This window comes from Echinops telfairi, unplaced genomic scaffold, assembly GCF_000313985.2.
Source record: "Echinops telfairi isolate 266 unplaced genomic scaffold, ASM31398v2 ScPeMD7_27;HRSCAF=92, whole genome shotgun sequence".
NCBI lineage: Eukaryota > Metazoa > Chordata > Mammalia > Afrosoricida > Tenrecidae > Echinops > Echinops telfairi.
This window is the reverse complement of record NW_022103924.1, coordinates 3,202,190-3,216,377: the sequence shown is the minus strand read 5'-3', so window position 1 is coordinate 3,216,377 and position 14,188 is coordinate 3,202,190. Positions and strand designations below refer to the sequence as shown.

The 14,188-nt window shown below is 39.2% G+C and overlaps 1 protein-coding gene across 2 annotated transcripts in view; it reads right to left on the bottom strand.

Moving 5' to 3' along the window:
- The window catches only part of FANCC (FA complementation group C), a 368,220-nt gene that overhangs the window by 200,242 nt on the left and 153,790 nt on the right, over positions 1–14,188 (bottom strand). For both annotated transcript variants that reach the window (XM_045289421.1, XM_045289422.1), the window contains 2 exons: positions 11,777–11,861; positions 1,302–1,396 (listed from right to left, as the gene is read on the bottom strand). In XM_045289421.1, the coding sequence (XP_045145356.1) occupies positions 1,302–1,396; positions 11,777–11,861 (180 nt within the window). The remainder of the gene's footprint in view (positions 1–1,301; positions 1,397–11,776; positions 11,862–14,188) is intronic.

Below are 14,188 nucleotides of genomic sequence, written 5' to 3'. Positions count from 1 at the left end.
TTTTTTTTTCTCCCTCCCGCACCCTTCCTCCCCAATGAACCCTTGGTAATTTATAATTTTTTTTTCATGTCTTATACCATCCACTGTCTCCATTCATCCAATTTTCTGCTGCCTAGGATCCCCCTGGGAGGGGGCCGAACATTGTGGGGTCGATCATTGTGATCCATTCCCCCATACTCAGGGTTTTATCTGTCCTGCATCCCCTGTGTTGCAAGCTCTTATCTGTACCAGTGTACATGTTCTGATTTAGACAGATTTGTAAGGTAGAACTGGGGTTGTGCTAGTGAGGTGGTGCGGGGGGGAGAGGAGCATTAAAGGGCTAGAGGAAAGTTGTGTTGTGTCGGTATTATACTGGCCCCTGAGTGGCTTCTCTCTTCCTTGTGGTCCTTCTGACAGGGGATGTCCAATTGACTACTGATGGTCTGTGGGTCACCACTCTACCCTCCTACTCATTCACATCGATATGATTTTTTGTTTTGGGTCTTTGGTGCCTGATACCTGATCCCATTGACAACTCATGATCACACAGGCTGGTGTGCTTCTTCCATGTGAGCTTTGTTGTTTTTCAGGTAGATAGCTGCTTATTTATCTTCAAGCCTTTAAGACCCCAAATGCCATATCTTTTGATAGCCAGGTACCATCAGCTTCCTTCACCATATTTACTTACGCATCCATTTTGTATTCAGCGATCATGTCAGGGAAGGTAAGCATCACAGAGTGCCGGTTAAGTGGAACAAAGTGTTCTTGCGTTGAAGGAGTATTTGAGATGATGCCTAATGTCCATCTGCTGCCATAATATTTATAAATAAATATATGTACATATATCTATTCCTCTATCATTATATATAAATGTATTTACATATATCCATGCCAGAATTTGGACCCCTATAAATGTATTTAGACCTCTATAAATGTCCCTTTCCTCCCAGTTCTTTCCTCTACTTCCTTTTAATTTTCTCTTGTCCCATTATCATGTTCAGCCTTCGTTTGGGTTTCTGTAAGTCCTCTTAGCTTCACAGCCCTTGATCAAGCTGCCCCAAGCATCCTATGTCCTCTTCACCCTCGATTTTAGATCACTTGTTCTTCCTTTGTCCCTGGATTTCTTGGCACCCCTCCTTCCTTTCCCCCGCCTCACCTTCTCCTGTGTCTCCTGGAACTATTGGCCTCATTGTTCTCTCCTCCAGATTGGTTATTTCACCTATCTTGTCCAGATAGACGTGCAGAGACAATAATGCACACAAAAACAAAGCAAAGCAAAACACTTAAATAATCAAGTTAACTCAAATTTGAAAAGGCTTTACCTGTATCCAAGAGTTATACTTTGTTTCTCCAGAATTCTGTGGCTCTTTGTTCATCAGACAATATAAGCACCATATTAGAATTTTGGGGGTTTCATCTGAAAAAAAGGAAAAATGAGTAGATTATATCTCTGGAGAGAAAGAAGATAGAAATTATGAAAATCTTTTACACAGTAGGAAAATCTCAATTTACTAAATTTACAGAAAATATCTAGGACCATCTGTGAAACTTAATTGTTGAATTTTTTCTTGTGGGTTTGGGATTACTTCTGCCTAGTTCTGGTGTGGTTAACTTCCTGTCTGATACAGCAGCAATTTTTAAAGCCCATAGAGAATGCTGGAATAATTGCGCTTTCCTAGAGATTAGTTCACACTTCAAGCACATTGTAGTTTTAGCTTTCTTAAGGGAACCTTATTACTACAGGCCAATATTTAATCTTTCATTCTCTGATTTGCTATATTCTTGTTAAAAACAAATTTAACAAACAGGGCTCTTTTAAAATACATATTCTGTTTAGTACCAAATGATTTGGATAAAATAGAAGCTCTTTAGATGCTACTAACTCTTTAAATTTTATGCTTTGCCAAATTTGCTGAACTTCAAAATCTGTATTTGGATTAAACATCTCCTCTGTGAGCCCGACTCTCTTACATTTCCCTCCCTCTTGTGGCAATTGACTTCATGCCAGCTGGATGTTTTATAACATGAGTGAGCAGCAAGCATGAGACCTAAAAACTCAAATGTCAGTACTCGAGCTAGACTAAAGCAGCTCTAGCTTTGCAACAAGATTATTGCAGTAAGGCTGAGGAAGCCCTGCCCCTGAAACATGGCCCATCAGAGTCCTTGCAGGCTCTTACCTCTCCACATCCTCTGCAAGCTAATAATTACACCATCTCTACCAGCTCTAGTAACAAGGAGTTCAGAAAAATATGCCTTATCGTAAGTTATCCTCTATTTTTCCAACCACAAACCAAAGGATGCTGTTACTTAAGCCCACACTGCCCCATAAACCTCCATAATTTATGCTTATCCCAAAATTAACATCTCTCAACAGTCTTTGAGTGGTACAATGGGTGAAGTCTTAGACTACTAACTTAACATTAGATGTTCAAGTCTATGCAGGGGCTTGGTAATCTATTCCTTGAAGATCAGAGAGAGAAAAAAAAATCAGAGCCATTGAAAGCACAGTTCTACTCTGACATACATGGGTCTGACCTGAGTTGGACTGACTCCTCAGCAGCTGGTGCAATGGGTATACAGAATTATCAGGTTTTATCAGGGGTTATTCTGAGGGACATTTATCTCTGTCTCTAGTTTTTATTTTTATTTTTTTTTGGATTAATTTTTTTTTTAACATTTTATTAGGGGATCATACAACTGTTATCCCAATCCATACACACATCAATTGTGTAAAGCGCATTTGTACATCGTTTCTCAAAACATTTTCTCTCCATTTAAACCCCCGACATTAGGTCCTCATTTTTCCCCTCCCTCCCCGCTCCCCCCTCCCACATGAGCCCTTGATAGTTTATAAATGGGTATTTTGTCATATCTTGCCCTGTCCGACGTCTCCCTTCATCCACTTTTTGGTTGTCTGTCCCCCAGGGAGGAGGTCACACACAGTTCCATGTAATCGGTTCCCAGTCTCTAGTTTTTATGAATTCAAATACATCATTGGCTTGGCTGGGCTAAATTTATTTCATGAGTTATATGATTTAACATCTGAGGATCTTGAGGTTCTTCAGATTTATTCATATAATGGATGAGACTGTTGTACTTTTCTATATTTACATACATTCTAACCATTTTCATGTAGCTAGTATGACAGAGGCATTCAACAATAAGCTTATGCAAGCAACTTCCAGTGTTAGAGTGCAACCTAATGGGGAGTGCTTCTAAAATTTGGACATTCAACACCAAAAGAGAGGAAGGAGGGAAACCTTTCATGGGGCTTAAATTTAAAAGAACCCAGAATATGGGAGTTTTCCTCAGGGGTTAAGTGATTCTCCACTTAGTTCAACAAGTAAAAAAAATTTTTTTTTTTTTGCTCTTTAAATATAGAGACTTTCTTCCAGGCATTCAGAGGTGATTGGGTGGGGGTGGGGGGGGAAATAACTGCATTAAAATGCACTGCTAATGAATCTACAACTCACTAACTTCCTGGAGTTACAGAAGTGGGCTGTCATTGTTATCCAAGACTGCCATCAACATTCTCCACAGGGACCCCATCTTTCAGGCTCCTCCCAGAAGGCCCTCAGATTGAGCTGGAGCACTCCCCTGAGCATGTTAAGTGAGATGGGACACTGCCAAGTATGCATCTTGGGACAGACCTGGAAGGACATCTGAGTTCAAATTTATATTCTAAAAGTAACTGGGAAGGAAAGGAATATATAAACATAAAGTCGTCACCTAATATTTAACTTATTTTTTTATACCTGGAACTGAAATTCTAACTAGAATATAAACTAATTCTATAAACTTCAAAACTGTGAAAACAGTAATGGGGAGGGGGACAACAAGTTCTGGGTCAATTTGTTATCATATGTAACAAATTGGAGGCTCTGGGCAGTACTACAAACAGCTAAGCAATAGGCTAGTAACAAAAAGGTGTTGGTTCAAATCTATGGAAAGTGTTAAAGAGCTCAAAAGAACTAAGTGCTTCATATAGAGAGAGACAAGAGATGCTGGTGAGACTTTTCCCCCCTCTATCTGTTTATATCGTTTATTCTGTGTCCTCTAAATCCAGCTAGCTAGCATACCTCAGGAAGCCTTCTGGCTCCTTTCCTCCCACAACATGCTCCCAAGAACATTTACTCAGGCTGGACTTGAAATATCCTAGAGTGGGTGACATGTTGGGCTGCTAAGTAACATCAGCAGTTCAAAGCCACCAGCTGCTCCATGGGAAAAAGACAAGGCTTTCAACACCTGTAAAGAGTTACAGTCTAAGAAACTTACAGGAGCAGTTCTACCTTGTATATATCTATAGCAGTGGTTCCCAACCTTCCTAATTCCATGACCCTTTAATACAGTTCATGTTGTGGTGATCCCCAACCGTAAAATTGTTTTCACTGCTACTTCATAACGGCCATTTTGCTACTGTTATGAACCAGGCGACCCCTGTGAAAGGGTCATTCGACCCCCAAAGAGGCCTCGCCCCTCAGGTTGAGAACCGCTGATCTATAGGTAATTTCGTTTTGGGGGAGAGGGAGAAGATCTATGAAAGAAATTAAACTTTAAAACTTTATGATTGGCAAAATAATGTTTAAGGAGCCTTATCGTTGTCTTGTGCCTTGCAAAAAATAATTTTATAATGCTCACACAATGAGAATACTTTTCTTGTATGTTTTTGGGTCTTCTGTATTTAAGTTCTGTGAAACATTCCTTTCACACCAGTGTTGCTAGAAAACAATGAGTGCAGGATTGTCTGCACTGTTTCAACAAAAGCCAGTGATCAGGTTGATTTGAGAAACTCTGTTTATCTGAAATGCGAGACAGAAGCAAATAGTGGGATTTACTACCTACAAACTGCTCCAAAAATCCAGTGAAAATCAAGCAACTTAGATACCTTAAATGATGTGACAAAAGCAGGTTTATAAGAAGTGATTAATAGGTTTTGCAATGATCATATGAAATTATCTATACCTGCATTTCTTCAGGAATCATTAGCCTGTCATCCTCTAAAGCAGCAGTTCTCAACCTATGGGTGGCGACCCCTTTGGGGGTCAAAAGACCTTTTCATAGGGGTCACCTAAGCCTATCGGAAAACACATATTTCCGATGATCTTAGGAACCAAGACACTGCTCCTCTACTCATCTCCAGGTGGGTCTTCCCACGTGCAGATACACCCACATACAAGGTCCAGCGTGATGACATCATTGCGCCAATCCCATCACAAACACCCTGTACAAATACAGGTGTATGTGACAGGATTGGCACTATAGAGTACTTTTTTTTTCCATAATGTACTTATGCAGAGCAGTCACACATGTGCAGAGAGCAGCTATTGTGTAGAAAGCAGCTGTTGTGTTAAAAGCAGCTACTATGTTGAAAGCAGCAGTATTAGCAGTAAAATGACACATCATGAATTATAATTACTGGGTAAATGTAAAATCATCAACTACTGCTATATATATATATATACCAAGGGAACTTAATCTGGATGCTGATCAGTCTTTTTGTATATATATATATATATCTGAACCAAGGGAACTTAATCTGGATGCTGATCAGTCTTTTTATATCCAGCTGTGGTTGATGCAAATACTGCCCTCTTGTGATAGTAACAGGTATGTAAAAAAAAAAAGGTAAATCATAGGAAACTTTAGTGAACTGTATTGACTGAACTATGACATGCATCATTTTTTGTATTATTAAAGCTTTTGTTATATATTATTTTCATTAGCAAACTATCTCATGACAATGGATTGTGTAGAGAAGAACATAAGGAAAAGAAAATATAGTGAAGAATTTTTACAGTACGGTTTTACCTCAATAATTACAGCAGGAATTCAGAAATCACACTGTGTTATTTGTTGTGAAGTTCTATCAGCCAAATCTATAAAGCTGAGCAAATTAAAATGCCATTTTGATAGCAAGCATCCGAACTTTGCTGGCAATGATACCAACTATTTTAGAAGCAAAGCTGATGGACTCAAGAAAGCCAGACTTCACACTGGTGGCAAGTACCACAAACAAAACGAAGCAGTCATAGAAGCTTCCTATTTGGTGGTACTCAGAATCACCAGAGCTATGAAACCTTTCCCCATTGCTGAGGATTTATTGTTGCCAGTGGCCAAAAACATTGTTTGAGTTGTGAACAGGGATAAATTTGTTACAAAATTGAGTGCAATTTCCTTATCTAATGACACCGTCCACAGAAGAATAGATGACATGTTTGCTGATATTCTTAATCAGGTAATCCGGGAAATTCAATCTGCTCCACTTCCAATATTTAGCATCCACTTGATGAATCTACAGATGTTGCAAACTGTTCACAGTTACTGGTTTACGTGAGGTATATTAATGATGGCGACTTTAAAGATGAGTTTCTTTTTTGAAAACCTCTTGAAACGACAGCTACTGCACATGATGTATTTCACACAGTTGGTTCACTTCTGAAAGAGCATAAGATCTCTTGGGAAAGGTTTGTGGTATTTGCACAGATGGTGCTCCAGCTATGCTAGGATATCAATCTTTATTTCAACGTTTGGTACTGAATGAGTCACCAAAAGTCATCGGAACTCACTGTATGATTCATTGGCAAATATTATCAATGAAGACACTGCAACAAGAGTTACAAGAAGTAATGAAAAGCGTCATAAGTTCTGTTAAGTTTGTAAAGGCGAGTACTTTTAAACAGTGGACTGTTTTCGCAACTGTGCAACAAGTTGGATGCGCCAAACGATGCTCTGCTATTTCACAATGAAGTGAGATGGTTATCGAAGGGAAAAGTTTTAAAATGTGTTTTTGAGCTTTGTGATGAACTCAAAATGTTTTTGAATCAGAAAGCAAGACCGTAGTTTGAAACACTTTTCAGCAATAAAAGTGAACTGCAGAAAACAGCTTACTTGGTTGACATCTTTGCCATCTTGAATGAGTTCAATTGATCACTGCAAGGAGCAAATGCAACATGCCTCGATTTGTATGAAAAGATCCGATCATTCCAAATGAAACTTCAACTTTGGGCCCCCCCCCAAAAAATTGGATAAAAATAAGATTTACATGTTGCCTACCTTATCTGTTTTCTTTGAGGAACATGATATTGAACCAGAAAAAAGGATTACGATGATAATTTCTGTGAAAGAGCACTTGCATATGCTTGCAGATAAAATTTCATCGTACTTTCCAAATCTACCTGACACCACATTTGCACTTGCCAGAAGTTCATTCACAGTCAAAGTTGAAGATGTTCCTAAGACTGCACAAGAGTTCATTGAACTTATTAACAGCAAACTGATTTCTCTACAATGTCAGTCACAAAATTCTGGATCAAGGGTTTGCAGTCATATCCTGTTCTGTCCGAGACTGTGTTGCTCCTTCTTCCATTTCCAACAACATATCTTTGTGAAACAGGATTTTCCAGCTTGTTTGTTATCAAATCTAAATACAGAAGTAGACTTGTTGTGGAAGATGATCTTCGTTGTGCTCTTGCAAAGACTGTTCCAAGAATTTCTGATCCGGTGAGAAAGCTATCGCAAAATGTAGCAATGTAGTTTACTGTTGTTATATTAAGACTGTTACCCATGCTAAACCATGCTTCAAGACAAATTTTCATTTATTTGTAATTAGAAATAAATATTTTGCATATTTAGTTTACATATTGTTTTTGTGATTGATCACTATGCTTTAATTATGTTCAATTTGTAACAATGAAAATACATCCTGCATATCAGATATTTACATTATGATTCATAACAGTAGCAAAATTATAGTTATGAAGTAGAAACGAAAATAATTTTAAGGTTGGGGGTCACCACCACATGAGGAACTGCATTAAAGGGTGGTGGCATTAGGAAGGTTGAGAACAGCTGCTCTCTCTAAAGCCTCCTGCACTCTTGTTTATGTAAATGGAGTGGTGTGGGGAGCTTTCAAGCCTGGCTTCACCAGACCAGCACCCCTGAGGCCTCATGCAGGATGCTTTGTGTATGGCTACTTCTCTTTATGGCTTTGCTTGCTCCATCCCCATAGCAACCATCACAGGGAACCAGAGTGATCTGCTTATGTTTCTCTCTGATTAGAAGCTCCCAGTGCCCAGAAATTGTGAGCTCTCCTAAACCCGAACCTGAAATATGAAAAACTCTCTATTAATATCTGGCCCTTTTAAACCATGATGGCAGGACCCAAGGACAGCACAATTGAACAATGTAGGTTTTAGAGTTGGATAAAAAAATTATATCCTGGCCTTTTATAGGAGTGTTTGTCATTGTTTCAGCCAAATGCAGAGATCAGGCTTATTCGAGAAATTCCAAGTTTATTTCTGCAAGCGCTAACAGAAGGAAACACTGGGGTTTGCTACCTCAGACTGCGTCAAAGATTCAGGAAAAATCAAACAAGTTATATACCTTATACTATGTGGTATGTTGGGGGGTGGTTAATTATCAAATTTTGAAGATGATCAGAGGACATTCAAACAATGGGACAAAGGAAGAAAGGCTCACAGGAAAAGAGTCTACATTTCCCCAAGGGATTATCAGACCATCAATTGATATCTTCACCATTCCAGGGGCTGTCAGACTGGTAACCCTAAGGTTACAGGCTCCACTGTTTACTGGAATAGCCCTGCTTAGCCTCTTCCTGAATTAGAGTATCCTTACTGACTTGAAGTTTAAAAGGAATTTTTATTACAAGAGAAGGGACTGTTATATCTTGGGCCCATTTACATATAGTAAATGTAGCTTGCATATAAGCAAATCTCAACAGACCCCAAATGTGTTATATTTCCAATATTTGATTAACTGTGAGCTCTTTCACTTCCAATATTAGTCTTGTATTCTGGGGAAAGTCAATGACTCAAAATCAACACTTATCCTGCAAGAACTCAATTAGATGCATACACTATATTTCACAGGTCACTTGAAGCTATTTGAATATAATTCCTAACCTACAGATTAACGGTTTGAACCCACTCAGAAGTACTATGAGGGAAAAAGATTTGTTGTTAGGGGATACTGAGCTGATTTGGATGCATAATAATCCCCAAGTGACCCAGTAAAGAAAACTCTATGAAGCCGTTCTACTCTGCAACACATGGAGTTGCTATGAGTCAAAAGCAATCTATGGCAAGTAGCAACACCATGCATTTCTTGTAAAACAGAGCTCAGAAAAGTGAGCAATGATTCTAACCTTACTTCTTCAATGCTGCAACACAAACTTTGTACATATTTTAACATTTCTGAATTTGGGATATGTCTTATATCTATCATGTACATTTAAGGTGGCAGTATTTCTTTTTTATCCTAAAAGGCAGTTATTAAATTCATGGAGCATGCCTTATAATGAAGGAAGTTCAACACTTTTTTTTTCTTTCTCTTACCATCAATATAACTGGCCTATCTCTTTTTCAAAGTTTTGAACATCACCCTTCAGTGGGAATGACAGGTTGCTAGATAAGGGGATAAAGAGGGGTTGACCCCACTGAATGCCTAGGCTAAACGAAAATTAGCAGTCCATGCCACAATAAAAGGGTTGGAAAAAAATCAGGCACACTAATTAGACACCTATGGGAAAATTCAGAACTGAGCATGCTCAGACCCAAGTCACCCAGGCCCAGGCCCACCTGGGCACACAGACTAGGCACCAGCTACATGACATCAAACAGATGAGCCTAAACTCAGCCAATAAGGTCAGCCAATGCCTTCAACCACACCTCCCCAGCCAGTGGGGATGGGAAGAGATAAAAAGCCCCAGCGCTGCAAGCTAAGGTGAGATTCCTCCAGGATGCCAGCGGGCAGGCAGGTGCCTGCCTGCCTGCTTGAGGCCCTCTCACTCTCTTGGGAGCTCCTGCTCTTGGCTCAGCATGCTGGTTCTGTGTTCCTGTTCCAGTATTACTTCCGTGTGTTTTCACGATCCCCTTAAACGGCCATTTTCGGTCATGAACTTTCCCACGGCCCCCGCCATGTGGCCTTGCACGCTTCCAGAGATAGTGTGTACTTTCAAGACTGTAATACCTGAAACTTACGTCTCCCTCATAAAAGTCACTTGGGTTTACAAAAGTGATTCTGTCATGTGAATTCTTTCAGTGTTGAGAAGCAAGAACCAAGGCAAACCATTACAGAAACCTAACAAAATTAGTTTGGAGTTTGTGAACACTATTTTTAAGATATAATAAATATAGCTTATACATAAGCATTTCATTAAACACATTTTAATGATACCCGTGTGCAAATGTACATGTCTATTTAGGCATGTGTGCTCACCTGAATGTATGGGTGTGTGGGTGTGTGTGTGTGTGTGTGTGTGTGTGTGTGTGTGTGTGTATACACTCATGTACTTCAAATGTATTTCTGGTCAAAGACATTTGAGAAACACCAGCCTAGCTAAGGTACAAAACTTTGAACAACTAAGTATGACCCTGGTGGACAAATATAGCAATGGTTCATGAGCTTTGCTATTTCAATTCAAGATCTTTAAAAAGGTCAGTGGGTAGAGAGAAGAAGAGTTAGCCCAAGGATGAAGATGAAGAAAGAGGTGGAAGTGGGATGAAAGAAATGAGTTTAGGGATGCAGTACACCGATGAGTGTATGCTCCCAGAACAAGTGTGCATGTCATCCCTTCCCTACTTAGTTTACATATCTCATAATGGCTTATGCCAGGCCAGAACAACAAAATTATCTCTAACACATCAAAGGGGAACATTCAATATATTTTTGGTTCTAATGCCATTATATTATTTCATTAGTCTTTGATTTTTAAAAACTTAAAAAAAAGTATTGTGTTGGCTAACATTACAATCCATTCAAGACCACAAAAATCTTAACTGAGACCCTTCAGATGGACCTTGATGCAGTATGCAAGGCCCTGGACCAACAAGAGAACTAAAACCACAGGTCCTTCTCTCAAGACACTAACAATCTTCCAGGGCATCACACGAGGAAACCAACAATTATAAGACAGTGTAATGAGTGCTATGGAAACACTAAGAAAAGTACTTAATTATGTTATTTCAGGTCCTTGGATGGTACCAGTGGTTTCCTTTCAGCTACTAACCTGAAAGTCAGTGGTTCAAACCTACCCAGTGCCAAAGAAAAATGGCCTCATGATATGTTTTGTAAAGATTACAGCTAAGAAAATGCTATGAGGCTCAAAAATCAGTTCTGTTCTCTAACACCTGAGGCCACCATGAATTAGGCACAGGGTTTGGTTTTGAGTTTATTGCTCTTTCAAAGCCTGTGTAAGAGGACAAGAAATAAGAACAGAATTCCATGCAAAAGAAATTGCATGTCATAGCCCTAACATCCAGTACTCTGGCCCTGGCTACAATGCATACCATGTATGTGTGAAAGAATAAACAGGAAATAAGGAAGGAGATCAGTGAAGAAATACTTCCCCCAAGAGTCTTAAAATTCCTCATAACTTTATGAAAAACCAAAGCATCACCGCCAAAAGATGACAGAGTAATGTCAGAATTTAAACTCTGAAAAATGAGTTTACAACATTGAATCAGTATGTGAATTCATTTGAAAAAGCGAGTCAAAGAAATTAACTTGGTATCATTAATATAGCCATTTTATACTGAATCAAAAATCAAATATACAAAACAGAGTGATTATACATAAAAATAGCCTGTCAATTCATGTGTGTGTTTACCTAAACACACAGAGATATACAGACAACAATAAAGGATACCATATCTGAAATGGAAAAAATAGTATATATTTGATAAGTTGTTCCATAAAAAATAGGAGGAAAGTTTACATTTTAAACTCTGTTTTTAAAGTATGCAAAGATTATGTTAAAAGATATTTTGGGGGTACTTACCATATGCTAAGATGAAAGGATTCCAGGAAATTTTTGCTAACAGTTGACCAATTGTGGGAAAATTTTCAATGATTGTTTTAGAATTCTGTAGAAGAAAATTACATTTTGGTCAGTTAAAGAGCACTAGGCAATTCACATAACTGAACCATTGTTCACTATACATTGAAGGAATTCAAGTTCTCCTTGGTTAGTATAAATTTTATTCTGAAAAAGGCTAAAGGCAATCTTTAGGTAAGTAATTCACAAGATGTTTAAAAACTACTATACATCATTCAGGAAGTCCTCTTGGCATAGTGGGTTACGCCTTGGCCTGCTACCCAGAGTCAGTAGTTTGGAACTACCAGCCCCACCACAGGAGAAAGATGAGGCTTTCTAGCTGATGGTGCCCGGCTATCAAAAAGTATAGTGTCTGGGATCTTAAAGGCTTGAAGGTAATCAAGCTGCCATCAAGCTCAGAAGCAACAAAGCCCACATCGAAGAAGCACACCAGCCTATGCAATCATGAGGTGTCGAAGGGATCAGGTGTAAGGCATCATCAGAACAAAAAATCTTACCACAGTGAATGATGGGGGGAGTGCGGAGTGGAGATCCAAAGCCCCTTAGTAGGCCACTGGAGATCCCCTTGCAGAGGGGTCTCGGGGAGGAGATGAGCCAGTCAGGGTGCGATGTAACAACGATGAGAAATACAACTTTCCTCTAATTCCTAAATGTTTCCTCCCCGCTCCCACTACCATGACTCGAATTTGACCTGGCAAGTCTCGCTAGAACAGAGGATGTACACTGGTACAGATAGGAACTGAAAATACAGGGAATCCATAGTGGATGATCCCTACAGGACCAGTGGTGTGAGTGGCGATACTGGGAGGGTAGAGGGAGAATGGATAGGAAAGAGGGAACCAATTACAAGGGACTATATGTGACCTCCTCCCTGGGGGACGGACAACAGAAAAGTGGGTGAAGGGAGACGTCGGACAGGGCAAGATATGACAAAATAACAATTTATAAATTATCAAGGGCTCATGAGGGAGGGAGGAACGGGGAGGGAGGGGGAAAATGAGGACCTAATGTCAGGGGCTTAAGTGGAGAGGAAATGTTTTGAGAATGACAAGGGCAATGAATGTACAAATGCGCTTTACACATTTGATGTATGTATGTATTGTGATAAGAGTTCTATGAGCCCCTAATAAAATGATTTTTTTTAAAAAAGAATAACCAAAGAAATAATGGACCAAAACTTTCCAAAATTAAAAGACATGAATCCCCAAAAAAAAAAAAGTTATTTATTCCTATAACTTCACTTTGAGTTTTTATTCTAAAATAACATGCATGAGCAGTTGAGTCAAAACTGGCTAGGTATCACTGAGTTTGGTTTGAGTTTGGGACTATTTTTTAAAGGTAAGAACTTTAGAACTTGTAAAAAATAAAAGCAGCCAATGTATAAAAATATGTATGACTTTATTACTATTTTGACTCCTATGTGCTAAATGACATGTGTGTTGTTGTAAGGTGCCGTCAAGTCAGTTTGAAATCATAGAGATGACAAAACAAACCACCACCTAGTCCTACACCATCCTCACAATGGTTCTTATGTTTGAGCCCATCAATGCAGCCACTGTGTCAAGCCATATTTTTCACTACACCTGCAAGTAACTAAGCATGATGTCCTTCTCCAGGGACTAGTCTCTCCTCCTCATGCCTTGTTCAAAGTACGTGAGAAGTTTTGCCAACCTTTTCTCTTAAGGGGCATTCTAGCTGTACTTCTGCCAAGACAGATTTGTTGATTTTTTGGCTGTGCATAGTAGTTTCACTATTTCCCACAGGTACTACAATTCAAATGCATCAATTCTTCTTCAGACTTCCTTATTTAATGTCCAACTTTTACACGCACATGAGGTGATTGGAAATACCATGGCTTGAGTAAGGTGCACCCTAGTTGTCAAAGTTACATCCTTGCTTTTCAATGGTTTGAAAAAAGAGTCTTGCACAGCAGACTAGACATCATATCTAGTCTCCAAAAAAAAACACCAACACCAAAACTCATTGCCATCAAGTCTATTCTGACCCATAATGACCCCATTAAGACAGGGTAGAACTGCCCTTGTGGGTTTCTGAGAATAACTTTTTATGGGAGTAGAAAGCCTTTAGTTTACATTAGCATTTCTCAACCTGTGAGTCGTGACCCCTTTTGGGGTCAAACGACCCTTTCACAGGAGTCACCTGATTCATAACAGTAGCAAAACTATAGTTATGAAGTAGCAATGAAAATAATTTTACGGTTGGGGGGGGTCACCACAACATGAAGAACTGTATTTAAGGGTCACAGCATTAAGAAGGTTGAGGACCACTGCTTTACAGGAACCTTAAATCAGAGACAAAAGGTCAGTCAAAATAGAAAGGGGCAATCAATCACAA